The 26402-nt window shown below is 60.0% G+C and overlaps 3 protein-coding genes across 3 annotated transcripts; 1 reads left to right on the top strand and 2 right to left on the bottom strand.

Moving 5' to 3' along the window:
• Positions 1 to 208: 208 nt before the first annotated feature.
• Positions 209 to 2922, bottom strand: VOLCADRAFT_31717 (uncharacterized protein; the record flags this gene model as incomplete). The annotated part of the gene is made up of 6 exons (XM_002951437.1): positions 209 to 346; positions 929 to 1048; positions 1091 to 1106; positions 1573 to 1688; positions 2282 to 2521; positions 2776 to 2922. Coding segments are annotated over 6 exons (777 nt in total), but the record flags the coding sequence as incomplete, so codon positions are not given.
• A 4221-nt stretch (positions 2923 to 7143) lies between these two features.
• dal1 (allantoinase) lies at positions 7144 to 11465 on the top strand (the record flags this gene model as incomplete). The annotated part of the gene is made up of 8 exons (XM_002951534.1): positions 7144 to 7261; positions 7693 to 7851; positions 8420 to 8547; positions 8790 to 9044; positions 9326 to 9502; positions 10058 to 10231; positions 10581 to 10862; positions 11274 to 11465. 8 exons carry the CDS (start codon positions 7144 to 7146, stop codon positions 11463 to 11465), a joined length of 1485 nt encoding a protein of 494 aa, XP_002951580.1.
• A 983-nt stretch (positions 11466 to 12448) lies between these two features.
• On the bottom strand, positions 12449 to 23783 carry VOLCADRAFT_92032 (uncharacterized protein; the record flags this gene model as incomplete). Its single annotated transcript, XM_002951436.1, has 10 exons — positions 12449 to 12478; positions 14460 to 14513; positions 15017 to 15054; positions 16776 to 16960; positions 17375 to 18159; positions 18498 to 20621; positions 21296 to 21961; positions 22649 to 22724; positions 23055 to 23242; positions 23646 to 23783. The coding sequence occupies 10 exons, from the start codon at positions 23781 to 23783 to the stop codon at positions 12449 to 12451; spliced, it is 4284 nt and encodes a 1427-aa protein (XP_002951482.1).
• Positions 23784 to 26402: the final 2619 nt, after the last annotated feature.

Below are 26402 nucleotides of genomic sequence, written 5' to 3'. Positions count from 1 at the left end.
GTTGCTGCTGCTGTTGCTGCTGCTGTTGCTGCTGCTGTTGCTGCTGTTGCTGCTGCTGTTGCTGTTGTTGCTGCTGCTGTTGCTGCTGTTGCTGCTGTTGCTGCTGTTGCTGCTGCTGTTGCTGGTAATTGTGGTGATTCGCGACGGGGGGTTGCGGGGCCGACTGCGGCTGCTGCAGCGACAAGGTGGCAGCTGGGCTGCCACCGCAGTGTCGTACGATCCAGGGATGGCTCAGCAGCTGTTTTGCTGTGGGCCTGACGGCAGGATCCCTGGTAAGTGCGCTGCGTAGAAAGTCCTTGGCCTCCTCGCTGATGCCCGTGAACTCCAGCACCCGGGTGCGAATGGCCTGCTTAGAACGGTGGGTGTGTAGATCGGTTCGTGTTTTTGTGAAGCTGCGGTGACAGATGCGTTTTATGTGGTGTTGTGGTGTTGCGGTATTAAACATGTTGTTTGTTCTCTCGGCTCACTCGGAACCCAAAACTAGGCAACTTTAGTCCAATCGCGAAGGTTCGTAAAAAGTTGGTTAAGAGGTAGTTTAGAAGGGTCATGGGAAGAGAAGGAGAAGGAGGAGGAGGGGGTGGCGGAGAAGGTGGAAGGCCCGTTGTGAGCAGAGGAGTTTGATTTTGGTTGATGCGGAGGGAGCGGGGATGAAGGAGAAGGTGGGTGGGTGGGTGGGGTGGGAGGGTTTCCGCGCGGGGGTCCCCACCTTTCACCCCCCTGCCACCTTTCCGCAGAGGCGGTTGTGCGGCGGCCTCAAATCCGCCCAGCAGCAGCACCCGCGCGTCGTCGCCCTTAACGAGCCCCCAATGACCCGCGTGTGCCCACAACCCCCGAATCACAACTAACTAACCGCACCGTCCCCGAACGAAAAGACGCACATCCGGACCACGTAACCCAGCCTAAGCTGTTCTATGCCGGGCGGTTATACCTGAATGATCTTGGCTGGTGATGCGGCGCTGAAGGGCGCTCTGCCCGTGAGCACTTCGTATCCCACCACTCCTGCACTCCACACGTCCACTTGGCTGTCGTACCCCCGTACGGACGCGTCCTTCATGTCGAAGGGGCCCTTCTTCAACGGGCAGTCCAACACCTCGGGAGCAAAGTAACTGCAGGGGGAGGAGGAGGAGGAGGGGAAAAGTAAAGGTAGGGGGAGGAGGAGGAGGGGAAAAGTAAAGGTAGGGGGAGGAGGAGGAGGGGAAAAGTAAAGGTAGGGGGAGGAGGAGGAGGAGGAGTGAGACTGTTTGTCTGGGCCTGGGCCTGGGCTGTGTTGGCGATCGTGCTTAGGGCCATCCCTGGACAACCCTGTGCGCAATGAACAGCGAACAAGAGTCCCCTTTTAATTAATGAGGCCCCTTCGTCCCCACCTAGCCATCAACTCACCCCCACCAACTCAACCCCCCCACCCACCCCACACACACACTCTCTAACAATCCCTGCCATGTAGATGCCCAGGTTCAGTTCTCTGGACCTTCAGACCTCTGGACTGGCTGTCTTTCTCAAAAAACACCCTATGCAACATTACAGGTTGCTCCCTCCCCCCTCCCCCCTCCCCTCCCCCCCCCCTTCCCTCACCCAAACGTTCCCAGCCGTGTGTTGGCCTGCTCGAACTTCTGGTCGATGGCCAGTCCGAAGTCAGCCAGTTTTAGGCAGCTGCTACCGTCCAGAAGCAGGTTCTCCAGCTTGACGTCCTGAGCAGCCAGGAGAACAGCACAGCACAGCACAGCACAGCACAGTGCATCACGGCAAGGTCGAGCGCGGCAAGGAGAAGGAAAAAGTCACGGTAAGGAAGCTGGAAATCAGGAATTCTAAAGGGGAACTAAAGTTCCCCTTTAGAAGACAGGAGGTGCGACCCAACATGAACACAACGACACACACAGACACACAGACGCACATTCACATGCAAGCACCAACAGAAACCCGTACTACGCTCAGACTGCGCCGTCAGCCGCGTTTAGCACTCACTCTGGCCTCATCATCGCCATCACCGGCATCATCACCGGCATCGACCCGACGGAGACACACACACACACACACACACAACCCTTCACCCCCCCCCGGCCCTACCTCTTCACCCCTTTCTTTCCTCTCCTCCCCACACTACGGCCAGCCACGACATTGCTTTTGAACTCCAATGGGAATGCTCCTACGGCGCTTTGGACGTGTCGGCACTTGAATCCATTATTACCTTGTGTACCAGCGTATGGCGCCCCTCTTCCCCGCCCTCCACCCTATACTCTCTAGGGCCTTTCCCACCCCCGCCCTCCACCCTCCCCTACCGTACCCTATGTATGAAGTGCTGGCTGTGCAGGAAGGCCAGCGCCGCCATGAGCGGCTTCATGACCAACCGCGCCGCCTCCTCCTCCCCCAGCCGGCCCCCCCGAGCCACCAGGAAGTCAAACATGTTGCCCAGAGGCGCCCAGTCCAGAGCAAGGTAGACGTACTTGGCGTCCTTCCACGCCGCGAACAGTGACACGACGTGGGGGTGTACGATGCGGATGTGGAGACAGATCTCCCGAGCCAGCTGCAGGTTCGTACCGATACCGATATCGATGCCGACGCCCCGCGTGTTGGCGGGATGAAGCGGGGGAAGAAAGGGGGGGATTAATGACATCTATAATAATGATGATGATGATGATGATGACGACGACGATGATGATGATGATGCCCAAAGCAAAAAGACATCTGCCGACCATGTTCAAGCAGTGCCTTCCCCCCCCTAAAACATGGAGGGAAGGGGTAGGGGAATGTCCCGGCCGGCCGCCAAACAACACCCACCTGGAACCGCTCCATCTCATGCAGCCGCGAGCGCTTGTAGATCTTGAGCGCCACGTGCCGCCCCGACCGCTTGTGCTGCGCCTGACACACCACCGACAGACTGCCCTCGTACAACTTCTTGAGCAGCGAAAAGTCGTCAAGGCTCCAGGGAGCCGACGGCGGCTGCGGCTGTAGCTCTGGGGGGCAGTGGCTAGCCACCGCAATGGTCTTAGTACGGCCGGGGCCAGGACCGGGGCCCGACGCTGTGATGGCGGCGCCGCCACTGCTTGAGGAAGCCCCTTGGTGTGGCTGTAGCGCGTCCGGCGGCAGCGGCAGAGGGGCGCAGGCGATTGAAACAGAACCCCCCTCGCCCGCCACCGGGATCGATCCCTGAACCTCTACCTGCGCGACTGTTGTCATGGTTGCGGTTGATGCCATGATCGTCGTCGCCGCCGTTGCCGACATTGGGTTTCGGTGGTGGCAATGCGCACGGGAGGAAGACGCGGCGCGGTCGGCCACCGTCGCGGCGCCGCCGGTCGGGTCCGCATTGGCGGCGGCGGCGACGGCGGCGGCAATGATGGTGGCGGAGGCGGGATCCACCTCACTGCCCGCTAACATCCTGGGTGGTAGGTTGCCGCCAGACAGGGTCTGCGGGTTGTCGTACAGGTCCGACAGGCTATGCTGCAGCGGAAGCTGCTGCCCGATCGCCGTCGACCCCGCCGCCATCGTGATGCCGTCAGTAACGGCAGCCGCAGCGGCTACACCCGGTGTCGGAAGTGGCGACGGGCCTCGCTGCTGCCCCTGCATGTCGAGAGCGGCGGCGGTGCCGTACATAGACCGGGTCTGCACGATAGACGTGGCGGCGGCGGCGGCGGCTTTTGCAGCAGCAGATTCGCCAGCCTCACCTGCCTCGGACATGACTGGCGGCATCATCATCCTGCTGTGTGCAAGCTGTGCGGCTTGCTGCTGCTGCTGCAATTGTTGTTGTTGCTGTTGTTGTTGTCTGTGGACGTGGAGCACCTGTTGCTGGTTATGGTTCTGCTGTTGCTGGGTGGCTTGCCCCGACAGGAGGAGCTGATGGTCGTGATGGTGGACCAGGCCGCCCTTATCAGCAGCTGACGGCGCCGCTGCCGACGCCGGTTGCTTCTGCGTCTGTGCAGTGTGCGTGTTTGGGGTGGCCCAGGTCGAGCTGGCAGTTGCGGCGCCGACTGCCGCTGGCTCCGGAACCGGTCCCGCCACAGCGACAGGACCGCCCCCGGGATCCGTACCGCCCGTACCACCTGGTCTCTCAATCCGCGCCTCCAACGCTGCCGTGGCCATTGCGTCCCTGCCGTGCGACGGCATTGTCGTTCCCGTAATGCCCTCCCCATCCGCCATGGGGACCACGCTGCCGCCGCCGCCGCCCCCGCCGCCGTGACCCACACCGGCGCCGTCGGCACCTTCCCCGCTGTCAATAGCCGCAGGATCCAGAGGCACCTCCAACCTCGGATCCGGCGCCGCCGTCAGGTCCGACGCTTGCAACCACTTGTACACCAACTGCATCTTGCGCTGCAGAGCCTTTTGAAAGCTCTGGTCTGCGCCGTTGTCGTAAAGTGTCGTATACGCCGACAGGCAGGCCGTGGTAAGCTTCATGGGTCGACTCATGGGCACAGTCTGTTCGGCCGGAGGGGCGACGCGTTGCGTATAGGAAGGCAACGCCGGGCCCGCGACCACTCTGGCAAAGTCCTGGGCGTGGGACGCGGAAGAGGGAAAGGTCACGGCAGGGAGCTCGAGGCCGGCCACTACCGACCGTCCACTGGCGCCGCCACCGGTGCCTCCGCCGCCGCTGGTTGTCGCTCCTGCCCCGGCTGGCTTAGGGGCCGGCACACGCTTTAAGTTAAGCTCCTTCACGGCCTCCGGAGCCGCTTTAGGACGGTTAGTTGCCACCACGGCTGCTGGCGTTGTAGCAGCTGGCAGGAAAGTAGCGGCAGCAGCAGCAGCAGCAACAGGAGGTGCGAGGGATGAAGTTGCGTCCGCTGGAGGCGGTGCGGCTGTTGCTATGGCCACGGGCGGCATGGGAGCAGCTTGGCGGTCCGCTGGCACATTGACACGCGGGTGATCGTCTTGCTCAACGTGACCCTGCGTTGCAACGACGCAGTTGGCGGAGTGCTGCTGCTGCTGCTCGCCCTGCCGCTGTTGCTGTTGCTGCTGCTGCTCTAAATGCAGAGGCGAGCTTGGTACCGGCTGTGGCGCCAATACCTGCTGTTGCTGCTGGCCGAGCCTGCTGGCTGGTCCGTCTGCTCCGGCCCCTTGAGCAGCAGTCTGCTGTTGTAATCGCTGCTGCTGCTGCTGCCGTTGTTGCAACTGCACTAATGGGGCTGAGCGGAACATGTGAGCAGCATGGGCTTCATCACCGGCAGCCAAGAGCACCGCGACCGCCGGCTCCGCTACACCGGCGTCCTGCTGCCCCCGACCTGCCGCCCCTGCTGCGGCCGCCAGCTGCGGCGATGCGGCTGTTGCTCCATCCACAGCGGTGGCTGTGACGGCAGCCATCCCTGGCTCCGGAACCAGCGGCTGCTGGAGATCGCTTAACTCAAGCTGCGGAGTAGTTTTGGGCTGAGGTGCTGCTGATGATGCTGTGGCTACAGCACGAGCAACCTCCTGCTGGGAACGCAGGGTTGATTGGATGTGCGGTGCCTTTGGTGCTTCCCGGCGGAATCCCCCTGGCGCGGAGCCTATTGCCGCAATCCCCGCGGGCCGGTCCACCTGCCGGGAGTGCATCCGCTCCAAAGTGTCGTAGTCGACGTACAGCATGTCCTGCAGGTTATTTACGACGCTGTAGAGTGGGTTGCTCCCGCTGTCGATTGGGATAGTGTTGTTTGCAACGCTGTGTAGGGGGCCGACGGTGGTGGTGGTGTATGGTGCGTAGGAGCCCGGCGTCCCGTCCTCTAGGATTCTTTGTAGGGGGACTTCGCTGGAGTTGATGCCGGATCCGGGCAGTTGCATTCCGGAAACGGCTCCATCGGCCATGCGGAGAGGAAGCACCATGCCCGTGCCCGATTGGGTGTTTGTCCGCTGGGCGAAGAGGGCGCCTGAGAGATCGGCCGCGTTGAAGCTCATGCGAGCGCTGCTGGGAAGTGGGTCCTGTCAAAAAAGTGGGCCCGGGGAGGAGAGTGCTCAGTTGGTTTGGACGGGAAGAAGAGGAAGCGAGGCGGAAAGCGTGCAGCGACGCATGGATTGTTCCTGAGTGTTCACTTACCGCGGCATTATGGGTTGACTCAAGGGCTGCAAGCAGCTTTTCGTGTTGCACGGCTGCTAGCGGAACGTCGCAAGCTTGTGTCTCCACCTGCACATCGCCTTTATGGACATCGGAAGCTGGTTCGACATCCTTTGGATTGGCCATTGCCTGACTATTGAGGACGACCTCCGGTGCAGCTGGTGGGTTCGACGAGGAGCCAGCAGAGGTGACCTCTGGCTTGGAGGAATGTTCAGTCGGACCCGTTTTAAAGGCATCCTTTTTCCCCTTATCCTTCTTCTTCCTACCAAACCTGTTATATGCATGCGGAAGGAAGCTCAACTTTACCAGGTTTTTTAACTCAGAAACTTGCGAAAGTCTTTCCAATATTCCCACCGGAATAGGTTCAGCAGCGACTGCACAGCTCCACCCTCCTCAGCTTTTGCATGGCTCGGCATGCTATCGGACGTTTGTCAATTTGTCGCTTTAACGGAGCAACAAGCGCAGGCAGGACTACATTAAGGGCTAAGCACAAAAATCATGCACCCATGAAGACCATGTAAGGATACAAATTCTCGATGATTTTCATCATTACAGCTTTGAGCCCGAAACGTAAGGCGATCTCAAGTGGTTCTAACAGAAGCAACTCAAGAGGAAACCTTCTGCCGCGCAGCTTTGTACGTTACTTCGCAAGCTTAGTTGTCAACAAATGTTAGATTGGTTTTGCGGGTCAATCTTAGGACTCCGCAAGAAGACTCGTACAACAGTTTCCCCATGTGATTAGCCCTGTGAGTCGCTATTATCTCTCGTTTGACTGTCAATTTCTCAGGATTGCTCGTTGCTGGTAAGCAATCGTCAAAGAGAATACCACAATACCGCCGCCTGATCAGGCAGCCGACACAATTGTGCAGAGGCAGCTTGCGGGCTGTTAAGCCTTGAGCCGGTATAAACAATCTCGCACACCCAAAGATGGTTGACAAATCCATGATAGGCTTGGTTATTCTCGTAAACGCTATCGCAGCTGGCGTCTTGTAAGTCGCTCCCCCACACCACATGGCCGAAATGTGCTGGCGCTCGCACGCTCGGACCCGTCCTCAGTTTCTCCATCGCGCCGTAGGTACCAACGCTTCCATGACCACCCACAGCTCCAGATCCTGGAGTCACGTGTCCTGGAGATGTACCACAAGTTCCTGCCGCCCAAAACACCCGACCGCTGCGGGGCGCTCAAGTGGCCGTCTTACGTGCTGGTCAGCGACCGTGTAGTTTTCCCAGACGGCGTTCGCCCCGGGGCAGGTGCGACGATCCCCTATTCCCCCTGGTAATATCGCCCTACCGCGTTCGCTAGCCAACTTCCAAGTAGGAATCTTCGGGCAATGCAAGCCACCACAGTCAACCCCCATGCGAGCAGCGGTCTTCCATGGTTAGAAGCCTTGACATCTGTCACCAGGCGGTGCCTAAGCTACTTTGTCCGGCAGCTCGCCTCGGTTGTGCTATTCGCTGGCACGATGCATTGCAGCTCGCTCCCAGGCCCTCCGACTACCACGCCATCACCGCCTGGGCTTTCGGCCTTGCTTCCCCAGTGTCGCGGTTCTCCCTTCCTGATACTCTCCCTGTATCACTCTGTTTGCTCCTCTTGCCACAAATAAGACATTTACACAAAGGCAAAAAGCGCTCTTTCCCTCCTCTTTACGATTTGGGTTTATTCTGCCCGTTTTCCTGCACAGTGTTCATCGAGGGATCCCGCATTGTGGATGTCTCTGAGGAGGTGACGGTGGACAGCACCGCCCACCCGCACGTCATGAACTTCAAGCACGCGGTCATCTCCCCCGGTGTCATCGACGTGCACATCCACCTCAACGAGCCAGGCCGTGTAGAGTGGGAGGGTGAGCTTTGCGCCGGCTTTAGATGACAGGGCTGGGAAGGAAGCGGGAAGAGGAAAGAGAGGGAAGTGGGGAAACAGAAAACTGGGGATTCACGGAGGGAGTTGAGCAGGGTGAGGAGGAGGGTGAGGAGGAGGGTGCCGGGCATGAAGGAGCGGAGAGAGGGCGCCGCCTTTTGCTCGCAAGTCAGGTTCTAAACTTTGGCCGGACATGGGTCATCCGTGCCTGCTAGGCGCCCGCACGTGTGCTATAGCTAGCAGGTCGTCACCATGTTTGTTTCCTTCCGCACGACCTGATCGACAAAGTGATTAGCGAAGAAGATTCAGGCGGTTGAGCCTCATTGTATCCAATTCCTGCGGCAGCTGGTGGTGCTCTCTTCAGGACGATCGTGTGTGTATCGGCACAGCTGAAAACCCCCCTTTGCTGCCCCACCTTGCTTGATCTCTCACATGATTTCTCTCCTCAAGCCCCAGCGTCCGTCTAAAGTCTAAGGTGCTTCAATTGTCAGTTGTTCGTCTTACCCCCCAGAACCGCCACCACGCCCGCTCCCCCCCGTGGTCCCATCCCCAAGCAGGCATCACCAACGGCACGATGGCCGCCGCGGTGGGCGGTGTGACCACCGTCATCGACATGCCGCTCAACAGCGACCCCGTCACAACCGATGTACGGCAGCTGGAAGCCAAGAAAAAGCTGGCCAAGGTGAGAAGACAGGGAATGGGTTGGCTGGCCAGGAAGGCCCCTGACAGACTGACTGACAGACTGACTGTGGGCTGAAGGGCGGCCGCCCGGTGAGGACGGGGTTCACAAGGCACACAGCACGGCTTTATTAAGCAGCAGATTGAAGAGTGACCGAACCAGATGGGGCGTGTGATAAATAAGTATTACCACGCTTTGTATAGTTTATAAAATACAACTCGGCACTCCCTCCTCTCCCACTCCAGGCCAAGGCCTTCACAAACATCGGGTTCTGGGCGGGTTTGGTCCCCGGCAACGCAGCCAACCACACCCTCCTGTCAGAGCTGCTGGCGGGCGGGGCTCTGGGCTTCAAGAGCTTCATGTGCAACAGCGGCATCAACGACTTCCCCGCGGTGGAGGCGGAACACATCGCGGCGGCACTGCCCTTCCTCAAGAGCCGGGGGGTGCCGTTCTTTGTGCATGCGGAGGTGGTGACGCCCGTGGAGATGGATGCGGTGGGGGTGCGGGTGGGAGGGAGGAGGTGGGGGGGGGGTCCGGTGGCGTGTGTGTGTGTCTGTATGTATGTGTATTGGGGGAAAGGTTGTAGAGCGGGTGGGGAAGGGGTGTTGAGCGGGTCATGGATGATACACTGCGTGTGTGTGTCTCTGTATGTGTGCCTTTGCGTCCCGGATTCTTGTTTTGCTGCTGTCACTACAACCCACCCTGACGTTCCCGTACCCGTACCCGTTCCCGTTCCCTTTTCCTCTCTCACCCCGCCCGGGCCCCCTCCGCACCTCGGTAGTCCGCCGACCCCACCCACTACACCACCTACCTGGCCACTCGCCCGCCCAAGTTCGAGCGAGATGCCGTTCGGTTGTTGGTTAAGTTGTTGGACGAGGACTCCACCCCGGCGGCCCCCGGCTTCTCTGTGCACGTGGCCCACCTCGCGGATGGGGAGGAGGCGCTGGAAGTTATTCGGGTAGGGAGGAGGATGGGAGAAAAGAGGGGAGGATAAGGGGTTGGGATGGGGAGTTTGGGGTGCTAGGGAGAAAAGTGTGAGGGATAGGAGGATGGGGAGGAGGAAGGGAGAGAAGGAGGATTGGGAGTTGGGAGCCTTCGTTTAGTCTTCATTTCTTCTTCGCCTTTTTAGATCTGTCGTCTTTTCCCCTTTTCAATTTTTTTCTGTGCTTCTGGCATTCTTCCTGGTCTACGTACCTTTCGGCATTTATTCTTTTCCCTAACCCCGCTTCTTGGACGTGTCGGCAGTTAGTTGAAACCCTTTGCTGCTTCATCATCATCATCATCATCATCATCATCATCATCATCATCATCATCATCATCACCATCATCACCATCATCATCATCATCACCATCACCATCACCATCACCATCACCATGACTATGACCATTGTGTTATGATTTCCTCAAGGCAACCCCGTCCTCCCCCAACTCCATTCGCCCCCAACTCTCCCCTCTCAAAACCCCCCACTCCTCCACCCCATACATACATACATACATACACACACACCACCAGGACGCCCAGTCCCGGGGTCACCCCCTCACGGTGGAGACATGCGCCCACTACCTCACATTCTCTGCGGAGGACGTCCCGGCGGGTCACACGCAATACAAGTGCGCGCCGCCGCTGCGGGAGGCCTCGCACAGGAACCGACTGATCAGCGCGGTCAGGTCGGGGGCCATTAGCCTGGTGGGTGGTAGTGGCTGGCTGGGAGGGGGGGTGGGTGGGATGGGCTGGCCCCGTGCGGAGAGGAGGGGTCCCCTCATCCCGTCATATCTCTCCCTTCCTCCCCTTAAGGGCCGCGCTCTGCCTCGTCGGAGCTCCCCCTTCCAAACCCTCTTGTCCCTGCCCGTCTTCCAAACCCCTGGAATACTGCCCCCCTCCCTCTCCCTCTCCCCCTTTCCTCCCTCCCTCCCTCTCCCTCTCCTCTCTACCTACCTCACCCTCGCCCGTCCGTCCCTGGCCCCTTCCCTCCCTCCCTCCCCCCCTCCCTCCCTCCCCCTCCCTTCCCCCTACCTCCCTCCCTGGCCCCCGGCAGGTATCTTCGGACCACTCCCCCGCCCCCCCAGCGCTCAAGGAGACGGAGAGCGGCAACTTCCTGCGGGCCTGGGGTGGCATCAGCGGAGTGCAGTACCTGCTGCCGGCCACGTGGACGGCTCTGTGGGGGGCTGCCGCGGGGGGGGAGGGGCAGGGGGAGGGCGCCGCTAAGGAGGGGGATCTGCTGTTGTTGGCTCGCGTACTGAGTGAGGGCCCAGCCAAGCTGGCGGGGGTGGCGGAGAGCAAGGGCCGACTGGCGCCGGGCTACGATGCGGATTTGGTGGTGAGAGGGAGGGGGGAGGGGAGGGGACGTGGACAGGGGAGGGTGGATGGCAGGGAAGAGAACTGACCGTCACCAAGCTATGTAGGCGCGTCTGTCTGCACAACCCTTATGTCGATCCTGTCTGTTTGCAAACGTCATTTACGTTCTTGTGCGCCTGTAAGCTGGTTGGAGTAGGTGGGAGTATGTTGTCTTGGCTCGCTTCTTTCGCCCCCATGGCGCTCTCCCCTTCCTGCCCAACTGCTTGGCTACCTGCCTGGCCCTAATCCACATCCCGTCGTCCCGTCTTGGGTCCTGCCTTTTTATTCAAACTTTGGATCCAACTCTGTATTGTTCCTGTTCTTCTGTTCATCTGACTGCTGCCTGCCTGTGTGGTCCATCTACACGCGCCCACCCACCCGCTCGGGCACGTAGATTTGGGAGCCCGAGACACGAGCCAACACCTCCGTCTCACTCAACCTGCACACCCACAAGCTGTCGCCGTACACTGACGTGCCTTTGTACGGCAAGGTCCTGGGCACGATTGTGGGCGGCGAGCTAACGGCCTTGTTCGGTAACATAAACAGGAGGTCCTGCGGCAAGCTGGTCCTGAGCAGGAACACGTAGAAGCTTCAAGTGCGCGTGCAGGGGTGGGTGGGTGGGTGTAGGGGAAAGGGGGGAATTAGGGGCTACGGATCAACAAAATGGGTAATGATGGGTTGTGAGAGACGCGTATGTGCGGGATGTAGGGGGGGGTAGGTTATGGGCAAAAACCGTAAGCTTAGGGTTTTTGCGGAAGAGGATAGTCATGGCGGGGAGCCCTGGCAGCGGCTCTCTGAATCGGTTCCAGGTTTTTCCGGATGCTGTTCCAGGAGTTTCCGGATGTCCGATTGTTCATTCGTACATCGTCGTACATTGGGTGGTATTCCTTGGGTGGCATCATGTGCGCGCATCATCCGTGTGGCGGTTCCGAAACGTCGTACAGACGTTGGCGCCCAATGCCGCCTACCATCTCGCCTGTCTACGCACGTGCTCTTGTTGCATGTGTGTGTGTGTGTGTGTGTGTGCGTGTGTGTGTGTGTGTGTGTGTGCGTGTGCTCGTATGTGTGCGCATTGCCACATATAGGGGTCGTATACGTGATACGGCATTTCGAGGATTATGGGTTGAAGTTAAAGTGGGCATGCGTGATTGTGCTTAAAGGGGCTAGTTATTTTTTGCTTGATAGGGCAAATTATCGCCGTAACCCCTGAGAATGAGAATGTGTCCGGGAAATACACACGAGTGCGGTATTGCGATGCAGCAGCATTGGAGCTCTGGGTTGTGTACAGCTGTATGTATGTATATCTGAATGTGCCCTGCCAGCGGTGGCGGTGGAGGGGTTTGTGTGCTCCAATCCACCTCGCTCGCAGCTCCGGGACTGATGATGTACGGGTGCGTGTGTGTGTATGTGTGTGAGAGAGAGAGAGAATATGTGTGAATGTGGAGGTTACAAGTATCTGACCGGGCCTGACACTTTCCAGGGGCTGCTAGCCAGAGCTAGCGAGAGACTGTGCGAACGGGAGAGGGGCGTGAGGGGTCTCTGCCCCCTCCTAAGCAGCCGGGCCCCATCCTAAGCAGTGTGTAAAAGTGTGTAATGTGCCTGTGGGGGGGCCCCAGGCTGGGAGGAGACTGGCGGACAGCTGCCCGGTGGCCTCTGCTTCAACAGTCGATGGGACAGAGACGTGCGATTGAACCAACCCGATGCAGCACTCACCAGTGGGTGGTGGTGTTGGAGCGGCCAGCCTAGGTACGTCCGTCCCAGCCAGCGTGGGCCATCAACCACCAATCTGAATTGTTTGGGGGCTTTTGACCCTCCCTGCGTACATCTCATAGCCGGATGTAACCGACTTCAAGCTGACGACATGGAAGACGACGACGGCGTGTCCACTAGCTGTCTAATAGCTATCACCGAGGCGCAAGAAGGGTCCCTCCGGTACAGAAACACGGAAAGGCAAATCCAAAACCTGCTCCACGTGATTGAGGATGCTGGGCTCACACGCAAAGATCTCTAGAGACCTGCCGCGCCAAGCTATGGCGTATGGGTGTATGTTCTTGTATTCGTCGTGTATGTATTTTATCTTGCAGCTACGGCATATAGAGCTTTCTTCTGGTATCCTATCACATCTCGAAACCGTTAGGTTCTTGCATGTGTTTGCATATGTTTGCATTTCGCAGGCAGCAACAATGGGGTTGTTCGCAACCCCGCTCACAGTCACGCAGAGACACACACTTTGTCCAGAGACACACACTTTGTCCAGAGACACACACTTTATCCATTCCACACTTTGTCCAGTCCTCTCTGACCTGATGAAAGCCACCTGATAGAGGGTTTGCACGATCAATGATGGTGTGTGTGTATGTGTGTACGATGTGCGTCATGGCCCGAAGAAAGCGAGCTGACTGGCTAACTTTGCTGCAGGCACAAACAGTTTGCATGAGGAGGGATTAAAGCTGAAAGCAAAAGGTTACCAGGTTACCAATGGACTCACAGCTTGAAGGCGACAAACTCCCTTCAGCATTCCTTGACAAACAAGAGAACAGCCACCATGCGCACCCGCACAGAGGCAGGAAACGATAACTGCACCGCGGGGGCGCATCCGCACTGCACTGCACCGCGGAGTCTCGTCCGCTGACGGCCATGTCAGTAGTCAGTCCGATGCCGAGTCTGACCCGAGCAAACCCTTCCCCGGATGCTGTTCATTGGTGCTTAATAGCCAGACTGGACTGGACTCGCTCCCTCTATTCAAATGCGCCCATTCAAGCTGCGAACAATGGAATAACAAAAACCCCGCCTGCATATCCAAACTCGATCGTTGGGTCGTTGACTTCGAGTGCTATTTTAGGTCAGCGTAGCCGTGTAATCATCATGAATTGCCCGAGCACGTGACTGTAAATAACTACTTAGTTTTGATGTAAACATGTGAGCATGTCTCATGTCAATCCATGAGATATTAGTTATTACCTGCAAACGGCCTCCCCCGCCCTTTCCAGACCACAGCCTAGTAGGCCACTGCAGGTGCCTGACTGGCGACTAGGAGCTGTACAGGACATGTCAGACGACCCGCGCCACCATTGCCCTGTACCCCTGCACGCCTGTGCGGCTGTGTGAACCCATCAGCCATCTCTGGCTGAACCTAGGCGGGGAGGAGTCGGAGCAGCAACCCCCCCGTAGCCCCCTCCTCCCGCCCCTCCCCCTCCCCGTCCCCGAGCCCTGCTGTGGTGAGGTCCAAGGCGCTAATGGACAGCAGCTCGCAGAACTCCGGTGTCAGCTGAGGGCATCCGTCCACCACCAGAGCTCGTAGACCAGGCCGGGAGAGCTGCCGGCGTTTACACACATACATGCATAAATACATGCATAAATACATACATGCATAAATACATGCATCGGAGGCATGTTTGTTAGAGGGAGGGAGATAGGACGCAGAATGAACGCATGCGTGACCCAGAAGACGGGCTATTGGCCAACGGACCCTTTGCGCAGCGGCTCCATCCACGGGGCGGAGAAGACCCCCCTACGGTGAATCGACCCCAGCCCCGAGACAGACAGATAGACGGACAGACAGGCCGCCCCAGGAACCTACCACTTGCTCTACAGTTCCAGGAGTAAGATTTGGCAGGTTGTGAAGGTAGAGCTCCTGAGGGGGGGCCGAATGGGGGGAGTTTGCCGCAATATCTTTTTTGACGTCATCGCCACCATCATCGTTATCGCCACCATCATCATCATCATCACCATCAAAAACTCCAAAACACAACTCCAAACTCCAAGCCACATACATGTCACCCAAGGTAATATGCCGCATCGCTGTATGGGGTTTTTAATTAGTGGTGGGGACATTTCCACAAAAGAGGTGTGTGTGGGGGGGGAGGTCCGGTCCGTCGTGCACCCGCACTGGCCGCGCAGGGCGGGTCGGCTTCTGGCCGCAACGCCTGCCTTCCCTCTACCTGTGCCCTATCAAGTCACATCGACCTGCCCGCCCCTGCCTTCTGCCTTTCTGACCGCCTGCCTGAATGAATGAAGCCCTTTGCCAGCCAGCCTGGTTTCTACACGAGGGCCGCCATCCTAACAGAGGTCTCTCCACCGTCCCCGCTCATTCATTTGTTCATTTGTGACCCCACCGCTGCCAGCGCCAGCGCTCACCTTAACCTTTGGCAGCAGCTGCAGCAACACCTGGAGACCTGTCGGGGCAGGGAAGGAGCCATATCAGTCAGTGAGGGCCATATTTGTTCAGTGGCCGCCCCGCCCCCCGCGGTGGCCAGCAGCCACTCATGCACCCACCCACTAAGACAGCGGAGAGAAGAGGAGATGGAGAGGAAGCGGTTGGGGTTGCAGTCGGGGTTGCAGTCTGTCTATCTGTCTGTCTATCTGTTTGTCTATCTGTTTGTCTATCTGTCTGTCAGCCAGGGCCAGGAGGGAAGCGGCGGGAGCTGAGGCAGCGGGCCATGTTGCCTCCTCACGCCTCCTCTCCCTTACACGTGCAGACATTTTCCCAGTGCTACATATAATACACATACAGACATATACTCCCATCCACACACACATGAGCATCTACATCTATAACATACGTCTGCAGGCGCACATACAGGCACCGCCGTGTCCCCCCCCCCGCTGGAAACCGCGTCCTCCTGTCCCCTCCGTGTCCCTCCTGGAGATCGCGCCACCTCTGTGAGGTGGCGCTCCGCGGACTTAATGCGCGTCTCCCCGCCTCGGCCTCGGCCCCAACACCCAGGGAAACAGACTTCACGCTTACACCTAAAAACGTATTATCATTGCGAGCTATATCCCACACCACCCCAAGCCCCGGAGCCGCTATAGAGCCCGCTATAGAGTGTGAGTAAGTAGGGTGCTGGTTGGCAGTCAAAGTGGCTGGCAGTCAAGCTTGCTGAGAAGCAGCAAAAAGACAGTCCGAGGGCGCTCGAGGCGTCTGAAGCCCCCGGGGCCCCCCTCCCCTCCCCTGCCACTGATGGCATTTCACACTTCACCGATGGGATGGTTCGCCACTGTCCACACAGACAGACAGACAGACAGACAGACAGACACAACACCCACCCACCGTTATCTGTGAGGCTGCACTCGAATGTGGATGCCGCACCATTCCTGTCGGCGGGCGCGGAGGCGCCGCCGGCGCCATCGCGAACTTCCGCTGTTGTTGCTGCTGCTGTCGCCGTTGCGGCTAACAGCGCCGCCATGCCGTTCCGCGGCCCATGCACTCGCCCATCCCCATTGTCGCCGCCGCCACAGCTGCCGCCGCCACAGCTGCCGCCGCCGCCATCAACAGCACCGTTTTGTACGGCCATGGGCGCCGCCCAGCGTACCGCCGCCCGGCCGCTGACATCCCATCCCTCCCTGGCGGCGGCGGCATCGCTTCTGAATCCTCCGCCAGCGCCACACCCGTACGACGTCGGCCAGGGGCTCTCCTGCCTTGCGCTGCAGCCGTCGGTGCCAACGTCCGTGACGAAGCCATCCAGTCCGCCGCTGACCAAGTCGCCGCCGGCTCCGCCGCCGCTGGTGCCGTACCCATGGTACCGCATGGAATGCACCGAGAAGACGGGCACGAAGTCCTGCTGCTGCTGCTGCTGCTGTTGCTGCTGCTGTTGTTGTTGCTGTTGTTGTTGCTGGTGCTGTTGGTGCTGCTGCTGCTGCTGTGCTCCCCCTTCGTGCAGCTGCTTGACGTGGTGACCAACACCAGATCCATCACCCATTTCGCTGAACGGGCCAGAAGGCCGCCGGGTCGTCGGGCAGTCAGCGGCGGCCCCGGCAGCGGCGGCGGCGGCGGTCGCAACGTAAGGTTCGGCCGTTTGGTTGGCGACAGGGCTGCCACTGCCGCCATCAGCTGAGTCATCCGCCTCATGTCGGCTCCAGGAAGGCGAGAGCAAGAGGGGGTGGCTCCGTACAGCACCCGCCAGCCCCGGACCGCCGCCGCTGCTGCCGCCACCACCGCCGGCGGCGGTGGCGGTGGGGATGTCAAATCCGCCATCACTGCCCATTAAACAAATACTCGTACAAAGCTCATCCTCTTCTTCATCCTCCTCGCCACCACTGACGAAGTCAACGGAGCATATGGCGGCGCCGGTATCGCTGGACCTGAGCAGGCGGTCGCAGTAGCACGGGTGCCGCAGCAGCAGCAGCAGCAGCAGCACGAGTCGAGATCGAGACGAGACTAATCGCGCGGTAGCGATGGTGCCGCAGTTCGAAGGGGTGTGTGTGGAGCGTGTAGGTTCAGGAAACCCGAAAAGGCCTAGATATACCATCAGCCAGGCGAACTCATTTTCATATATCGCCAATAAGGCCCCGCCGCCATCCCCTTCCCTCTCCTACCCCCCTCTCACTCTCACACACACACACGCACACATACACACACATACCCACACACATATTGGATATTGTTGTCCGTCAGATGCGCTGTGCTGTGCACAGCGGACAACAATATCCAATATGAACACTATATGGCATATGTTCTCAGACAGCCGCCCCACGCCACGTCCTATCGTGACCTACCTGCGAGACGACCCACTGCCGTACATAGCCTCCGCGTACGTGCTCCCCCCAGCGTCATCATCGTAGTCGACGTCGCTATTAAAGCCGCCCGCCGCCGCCACCATGGCGACCGTGGCGTCCAGGTCGTCATCGTACGCCTGGTACGACGGCAACTGGTTGCCGCCGCCGCTACCGCCGCTAGCGGCAGCGGCACCTGCGGACTCGCACAGTGCGGCCTGAAGCTCCATTAACTCAGTCGCCGCACCGACGGCGGGTGTTGGCGGCCACTTGCCACAAGTACGGTCAGTCGTACCAGTACCGCCATCGCCGCCGCCGCCGTAGCCGCCGTCATCGCCGACCCCCGGTGGCCCCCCACGTTGACCCGGCTCCACCATATCGCCGCCAACAGTGCCATCATTCCCGCCGTCGCCGTCGCCGTCGCCGTCGCCGCCGCCGCCGCTGCTGCCCTTCCCCCCCTGCTGAAGCCCCACCTCGTCCCCGCAGCCCGTACTAAACCGCCGCAACGTGCCGTCGCCCGTAGGGCCCACATGCACAAGCGGTGGCGGCGGCGGCGCTGACGCTGCTACTGTTACCGTACCGATGGCGGCGGCGGAAGCCGCCATACCTGCATTTACCCCCGCCGCCAGGGCCGCCGCCGCCGCTGCCGGGCTGAGTCCCAGCTCCAGCGCCCGCAGCTCCCTCAGCGTCGTCCAGCCGCCGATGATGACGTCGAAGGTCGTCTTCAGGCCTCTCAGACTGAGGTGCTCTAAGCGCCGGAGCTTGGAAATGGACTGTGGAGGGGCCCCCTCGTAGGAAGGCGGGTTGGGGAAGGAAGGGGGGTGGGGCGGGGGAGGGAGAGAGGTATGTAAAGTCCTAGGACTGGGACACAGCTGCGAGGGGGGGGGAGGGAGGTTTACATTGGGATTGTACACGAGGATTGCGACACATGACATCACATTCGGGAGTCTGGAGCCCACTGTAACAACCACACACACATGACGTCACATGACATCACGGCAATCCACCGCAAGGTGGCACTTCACACGCACATACACGTACTCGAGATATAAGCGGTGGCAGAAACGTCCCATGCTACTGCCGTACCATCATCCTAAGAAACACCTGCCGTACATTCCCTCATTACCTTCATGCCGCCTTCACCCAGGTCCGTACAGTCTGACATGGATAGGCTTAGCAACCCTGCCTGGAGCGATGCGCAGCTTGCTAGCTGTACGACATCAACGTCGCCGATGCGCAGTAGTGACAGGCGTCGTAAGAAGGAAAAAGAGATAACGCCTCCATTAGCTTGCGCATGGAGCTTGTTCAGGACACTGCCGGCCCCGCCGCCCCCGCCGCCGGCGAGGGAAAAACCGCTACCGCCGCTGCCGCGGTTGTCGTACCCGCCGAGATCCGCCGCCGCACTGCCCGCTCTTTTAAGAGAGGTGGCGGCACTGTTTTGGACCGAGCCAGAGGAGGCGAGGGTGACGGCGGCGACAACCGCCACTGCCGCCGTCGCCGTTGCCGTCGCCGCCGCTGGCGGTAGATCCTCGCAAGTAACACCGCCCCCTCCCTGAGACGGTACAGTGGACGCGGAAGAAGGCGCGACGAAAACCGGCGCGAAAATTTTGGGGCTGCTGACGTCGGCGCCGCCACCACCACAAGGTTGTTGCGTCGTGCTCTTCAGCAAGCTTGTGCCGTACAAGTCCGCGACGTCTGCGTCAGGGTCCGCTGGGGCTGCAGCGTCAAGACCGCTGTGTTCCCCGGGCGCGGCGGAGCTTCCGTCGCCGCCGCCGCCGCCGGTTGCGGCTGCAGGGACGAAATGAGCTGTAGTAGCGGCGGTAGCGGCGGTAGTCGCAGTAGCGGCGGCCACGTCCCACGCCGCCGCGACAGCCGCTGCCGTCGACTGCCGCAACATTCCGTCATCTGCGCCACCCATGGGGCTGCCCTGGCGGGCTGCAGCCGCTTCCAACGTCGCCGCACGATACGCCGCCGCCGCCGTCAAAGCCGCCGTCACGATCGCGGCTTCCGCCTGCCCTGCTGACGTACGACTCCATGTACCCACATCCGTAATCGACGCTGCGCCACCGCCATTGTCCACTAGGTCTGTGCCTGTGAGCGGCGGAGCCCTTTGCGGCGGCAGTAGCCGCGGCGGCGGTCCTTCTAGTGCCGCGGTGACGCCGCTGCCGGCTCCAATGGCCGAGGCAGCGCCGGCGGCATCAGCGCCGCCGCCGCCACTGCTGCCTGATCTAACCAACGGCTGTCCAACGGCGCTGCTGTCGCCGCCATCCATGGCATCAGTGACGGCCGGTTCTTGAACGCCGCCGCCGCCGCCGCCGTCAGCAGCGAAATCGATACCAGCAGTTGTACCGAGCAACGGCAGTTGCCGGGTCCTCTCCCCATCGCGGCATCTGGCGGCGGCGGCGGCAGCGGCGGCGGCGGCGCCGGCGGCAGTCACCACTGCATCATCGTTATTAGCGCAGCTACTGCACCAGCTGTAGCCGCCTTCGGATGCAGGTCTCGCGCTAGTGGCGCTGTTCGGGACGCGCCAGCGTGATGCATTTGCGCAGTAGCTGCTACGGCTGCTAGGTGCGCTGCTACTGCCGACGCAGCTGGGCTCCACGCTGACGGCGGCGGCGGTGTGATCAGAGGGGGTTGCTACACCCGTAGCGGCAGCAGTAGTTGCCGGGGTCTGATGAGACCTTGGAATGCCCTCCGTACCTAGCACCACTGCCGGCGGAGAACCCGCGACGGTACGGCTGTACGACATGCTTAGCTCCCGTGGCAGGGACTCCGTCGGTGACGCCGCAGAGCCCGCGACGGCGGTGGACAGTCCCGTCGCTGGGATGCGATCCACTTCGGTTGCTTCCACCGCCGCCACCGCCGACGCCGCCGGCGGCGCCGACGGCAAAGGAGCTTTTCCTCCTGCCCCACAGAACTCCTGCCCGCCGGCCTCACCATCCTGCGACACAGCCCCGGCCGCATTCCAGCACGCCCCAGCGCCGCCAGCCAAGAGTACGGCAGCCTTACGGATCTCCGCATGCGTTACACAATCGCCGTCGGCGCCGCCGCCGTCGCCGCCGCCGCCGGGTTCGGGCCTCGCCAGCGGGTCCCCGCCCTCTCTGCATTCGTACTGCTCGCGAGCAGCGTCACCTACCCCAGGCGTACCCCCAGTACTCCCCCATGCCGAAGCGGGGGACAGCACCGCCGCGCTCCCGCCAAGCGCCCGACTACCCATCTCCCAGCCATCCCCACCCTCACCCCCACCACCCTCCGCACACATCCACAAGGCCCCCGGCTCATGGCCTGCGGTTGCGGCTGTAGCGGGGCTGATCCATCCGGCCGCTGCCGCCGGAGAAGAAGCGACGGCAGCAGCACCACCATCGCCTCCGGGGGCGGCGGCGCCTTCCCCCTTCCAGCCCCACTCGTGGATGGGTTGCAGATCACTGAAGCCGCCCTCCATGCGCCCTCCGTCGTTTGATGCTCCAAACACTCCCACATCCCCACTGCCTCCACCTCCGCCTCCAACATTGCCTTGCCGGCACTCCTGGTGGTGTTGTGCGAGCGACGTCGGTGACCGTCGGTGACGGTGAGACGGCGACGACGACGGCGGTGAGATGACGGTGGTGGCGGCGGCGGCGGCGGCGGTGGCGGCGGCGGCGCAGAGGAGTAACGCCCAAGGCGAAGTAAGTGGTGGAATACTCATATGGATGTGCAACAGACAAACAAGCAAGCAAACATTTCAACACTAACGACGTCCAACCATTCCAAGGGGGCTTATTTCTGGCGCGTATGGCAATACGGAGGCCCTCTTTTCCAGAATGCGCGTGGCCCGACACACTCTGCAACGCCTGTGCGGCCCCCTCCCCCCCCCACCATACACACACTCTTGAAACACGGCGACCTGGGGCCCCCCCACAGAGCTGTGCGGCCCGCCGCACTCACCGAGGCACCAACAGCACCAAAGCGTACGGGACTGTCCTCAGGGGTCGTATGATTGCCGTACTGGTTCCGCCCGTACAGTCCGCTGCCAAGGGCGGCGCAACCCGATCCCCAGCCGCCGTCGCCGCCGCCGCCGCTGCGTCTGCTGCCTAGACCCATAATCCATCCACACCCGCCACCGCCGCTGCTCCGAACTCCCCACGAGGACAAACTGGCTGCGGCGGCTGCCGCCGCCGCCAGTCCCACGCCCGCCGCCGCCGCCGCCGCAGACGGATACGTGTGCCCTGCTCTAGGCCCCGACACCCAAGGCGGCGTAGAAGAAGAAAACGACGAGGACGACGTCACCGCCCCGCCCACAGCCGCATTGCAATATCCCAACAGCAGCTGCTCCAGGGAAGGCATCGCCGCCAGGACGCGCCATGCCCCCTCGTGTAGCCGCAGCGGCGCCGCCGCGCAATCGCCGCCGCCGCCGCCGCCGCATCCACCGAGCTCCAGACGCGCCAGGGAGGGCACGGCTGCGAGGGGCGCCAGCGCGGCTGCGGCGTCGTTCAGCGAAGGCGGGTGGAAGGCCAGGCGCGTGAGGCCAGTGAGGGAGGGCAGGAAGGCGGGCAGCAGGCCGTCCCATGGGTCACCTGGGTCAGCTCCCGCCTGGCCCACGAGCTCCACCTCCTGTGGGATCGAACAGCCCCCACGTCATCACACCACATCACACCACACCACACCACAGACCACGGTCCGGCGTTAACACGTGAGTCGCAGTAAAAGTAAGAAGGACTGGAAGCTGGAAGGATTCCAGCCACAGTAGTACTGTGCTTTCTTCTCTTTCTCAATCTCTCTCCCTCTCCTCTCTTTTCTCAAACTCATTCACGACTGCAACCCGAACCACCACACAGAGAGAACCTCCTCCCCGCTCTCCCTGTTCCAGCCAGTCCCCCCTCCGCCCCCCGCACCCACCGGCCCCCACCCCCCCCTCACACACACCCGCAGCCTCGTCAATCGGACCCAGTGCTGCAGCGACGCAACGACGGGACAGCAAGCCACCTCCGCAGCCCTCCCCTTCCCCGACGCCGACGCTGCGCCGTCGCCAGCCGCACCGACGCACCAACCCGCACCCGCCTCCTCCCCCAGAGCACTGCCGTGGCTGTAGCCGGCTGCCGGAGCTGATGGCAGGGACGCCGCCACCAACCCCAGCCGCGGCGGCGGCGGCGGCGGCAACGGCGGCGGTCCTGCGGCGGCTGCTCCGTCGGCATCGGGGACGCCGGCCGGCAAGGGTGCTGACGGTGACAGTGACAGTGACGGTGACTCTGACGGCTCCGGCTGCAGCTGTGGCTGCTGCTGCTGCTGCTGCTGCGGTACTCTCAGGCCCCGGATGCTTAGCTTCGTGAGTGCTGTGAGTGGCCCCAGGTGCATGAGGGATGTTGGCTGCAGCGACCTGTAGGGAGTGGGGGGAGGGGGAAAGGGGGGAAGACGAACCACGTGAACGAGTGAAGTTGCTGCAAAGGAAAGAGTGTACCAGAAGCAGAACTGACCAGTAGACGAGGGAGGGGAGTGGAGGGGAGTGGAGGGGAGCGGAAGGGAGGACGCGGCTGCACACAGTGGATGCCTGTCCGGGCGGCACCTCCGTGTGGGGGCCAGCATGGGCCCTCCACTCACAAGGGCCGTCCTCTATATGCCAGGAGGGCAAAGGAGTAACAGTATTTTTTTTTAATTTTTGTTTGCACGATCTTGTGGAGAGTGAACACCTCACACCGCGCACACTCACCCGCACTCCGTCAGGCTCAGATGCGTGAGCGACACCGGCAGCTGCTGTAGCACCCAGGCCCCCGCCGGTCGGCTGAGCCCCTGCTCCGCGGCGCTCAGCAGCGGCTCCGGGGCGCTGCTCTGCTCGGCGGCCGGCATCTCCAGCGCCTCCAGACGGGTACAGCGCTCAAGGAGCTGCTGGAGGGCGGCCTGGACGCGACGTGGCGCATTTCAGAGGAAGGGGGGGAACATACGATGCTGCTGCTGATGATGATAATGATGATAACAATGGGAAGAGGGAAGAGGATGAGGATGCAAAAAAAGATCAACAACAAGTCAACCGCCGACTGACGTCCAAGATGACGGTCTGATTTCGAGGGTTAGGGAATTCGGGGGTGGTGGTGTAAAAGGAGCCATTGATGAATGAAGCAGATGCAAGAGATAGACGGATTCGGGGTGGGGGTGTCGTATCCCGGGGCCAGCGGGAGGGTCAAAAGGGGAAATGGAGAGGCCGAGAATCGGAATGAGGGGAGGGGGAGAATCCATGGCGCGGGGTGTGTTGGGGTAAGGCAATGAGGATATGAGGTGATGGGTTGGATGCATGGATGCACACGGAGGGGCACGGAGGCCACACAATGTCGCCGGCGGGTGAAGGGGATCGGACAATGATGTAGTTCTTAGGATTGAAGGTGGCGAGGAGGGAGGTGATGAGGAAAAGGTTCGCGAGGGTGAGGGGAATTAGTGCGCACATTGTGTTGGTGCGCACATTGAAACCACGTACGTTGGCAGCAGCGTTAGGATGCGTCCTATCATTAAGCACACCTGTTGCATGCATGGCACTCCGAAGATATGAATGCGAGTTGCCGTCGATGGGACAGCTTTTGCCAGCTCCGTCAACGCATCGCAGGCGGTTTCTCGTGACATATACGGGGAACCGACGTACTCAATAATGGTGTTATTTGCCTGCATGATGGTATACTGTATTGTGACATGTGAAACTGTTATCCTTGCACGTCAACCATCTCCCGCGTACGTGCGAGGAGGGGAACCGTCAGTCCACGGCACAATGATTTATATTGACGTGGTCCGCTGCGATGCCCAAACATAGGAATCTTGTTGATGCATTTTCTATGGAACCAGGCGTGCTCCTAGGCAGATACAAACACCAAAGCCCTCAACGATCCTACGAGGTCGCTACTCAACGCATCAACACCCGCCTCGACGTACACAAAATTCACAGCGTGCTCACATGGAATGACAAAGTTGCTTTGTGGTCGCCATAAGTGACCACTTGTACATCGGTGTGAGATGGTGTCCCCCGAGAAGGCCATAGATGGTTACCGGGAGCCATCCCTAAGACCTTAACACGCTCTTATAGCAGCTTTGCATGGTAACGCGTATATAGGTTGCGTCGACGTCTATATGCTCGCAAGATAGCTGCGCGCGCCTTTGCAGTTACCCTTAACTCCTTGACATATTACTAGCGGGCACCAATGCCAGGTTTCGTAAACAGACGTGGGTGGTGAGTTACCGAACAAAACATTTGCATAATGTTATTGCGTCTGCTGCGTACGGTTATAGTACGGCGAACAGCCCAGGTCCTAACAAAAATTGCCAACATCGACTCGGTACAACTTACTGGGACGGACAGGTCTCAGCAAACTATGTTAAAGGTGATGAAATCCTATCTATCTAAATCCGATACCTGGGGGAAATGATGTCGACGCGTTGCCTCCTCTTTGCTTCTTGCATCTGTCCGCCTGAAGTTGCCGGCATGGGCTTTAGGGGGCACAGAGTCATTAATTGATCATTTTGTTTTCAACGGCATCAGTGTGGCCGTGCTGTTGTTACAGCTTTTCCGCGTTCCCCGAGGTTCACACCGTATAGTGACCTATCCCTTTCAAAAAATATCACCCTCGCTGACTGGCAAAATCACTCGCATAGCATCTTTCCGAAGCAGATAAATGGAACCAGAGTAACACCATACATTTCCCAAGATGCAAAGATGACAACACCGCTGCCAACACGTCCCGCCATTATCGCGACATCCGAGGGCACCACGAGGCCGTAACGGGAAACACAGCAATGGCCATCCGCCATTTTCCCATCGCAAGACCCTTTCCTTCGGCCTAATGCCCCCTTCTGGACATTTAAGCCCAGCTAACGAGCTGCCAGGCCCAGATCCTAAGGACCATTCAGAGCCAAACAACCCCCCAAAGCCACGCCCCATACACGATACCCTCCTCCCCGCCGTGTAAAAGGCTCTCCTCGAATCCGCCTCCCTTCAACCATCTGCATCGATTGCGTACCTTCGCTTACCTCGGTTACGTACCTTATCTACATACATACATACAGGCAGGCGGCTGGCAGAGGTTAAGGCCTGACTTCTGCTCCCAGTCGACCCAGTCGACCCGGGTTCAAATCCGCCTGCCGGCTCCTCGGGTGTTTGAGGAGTGATGAAATGGGAGGTGGCCCCCCATCTTATGGACGGTGTAGGACGTGATAATATCAACTTGCGAGCTGACCAGGAACTAAGTTGATGCGCCGTTGATCCGCTAGATTTGGTTGGATGCTGGTGGTGAGTTGCCGAACCCAACGAATACATTCTGAAGTCGGATGGGGTGACGGATTAGGGTGCCCCTCTAGCAGGGGAGAGCAGGGACTGCCCCGGGAAAGGGGGCCGCTGGCGAAGTTAACCACCCTGTAACAACATACATACATACACACATACATATATACATATACACGTCGACTGACAGACAGAGAGACAGCTCACTCCCCTTTCCTTCTACCCAGAGTGGGCACGGACATGACCAAGGACGCGATGTGGGGTCCTTGTGCTGGTGCCATGCAAAGAGGACAGGGGGCAGTAGCAGCAGTAGTAGTAGCAGCAGCAGCAGCAGGGCCACGGCCCTGTCATGTCCCTAAACAGCTCCGACTCGAAAGTAGAAAAATTCGTCTTCTTCTCCCCTTCTCTATTGTTGAAAGAACCACACCATCAGAAAGCCGCGCTCTAACCCCAGTTCGACCCCAGCTTTCCCCTTTCCGAAGGCCCCCCACCCCCACCCCCACACCACTCTGAGCGTCCCATCTCAACTCGTGTGCATGCAAGGCCACGCACAGGATTTATGTCGTCAGCAAAAAATTCGGTGGCCCTGAAGAAAAAGAAGTGGAAGAAGAAGAATGCAGGCGGTGTCGGCTCTCTCTTTCCATCCGTTTTTAATTTCCCAAACTTACTTCCCTCCTGACACTATGCTAAGATGCCGACATATAAACATAATACCCACGAACAAAAGCCGCCAAGCAAGGGCACACAGAGAGAGACTGATGAGAAAGTGATGCGAAACATGACAGTCGCTTGTCATCCTTT

The sequence above is a fragment of the Volvox carteri genome, assembly GCF_000143455.1.
Source record: "Volvox carteri f. nagariensis unplaced genomic scaffold VOLCAscaffold_24, whole genome shotgun sequence".
In the NCBI taxonomy this organism is placed as follows: domain Eukaryota; kingdom Viridiplantae; phylum Chlorophyta; class Chlorophyceae; order Chlamydomonadales; family Volvocaceae; genus Volvox; species Volvox carteri.
The sequence above is the reverse complement of the archived record's forward strand: the minus strand, read 5'-3'. Positions and strand labels throughout refer to the sequence as shown.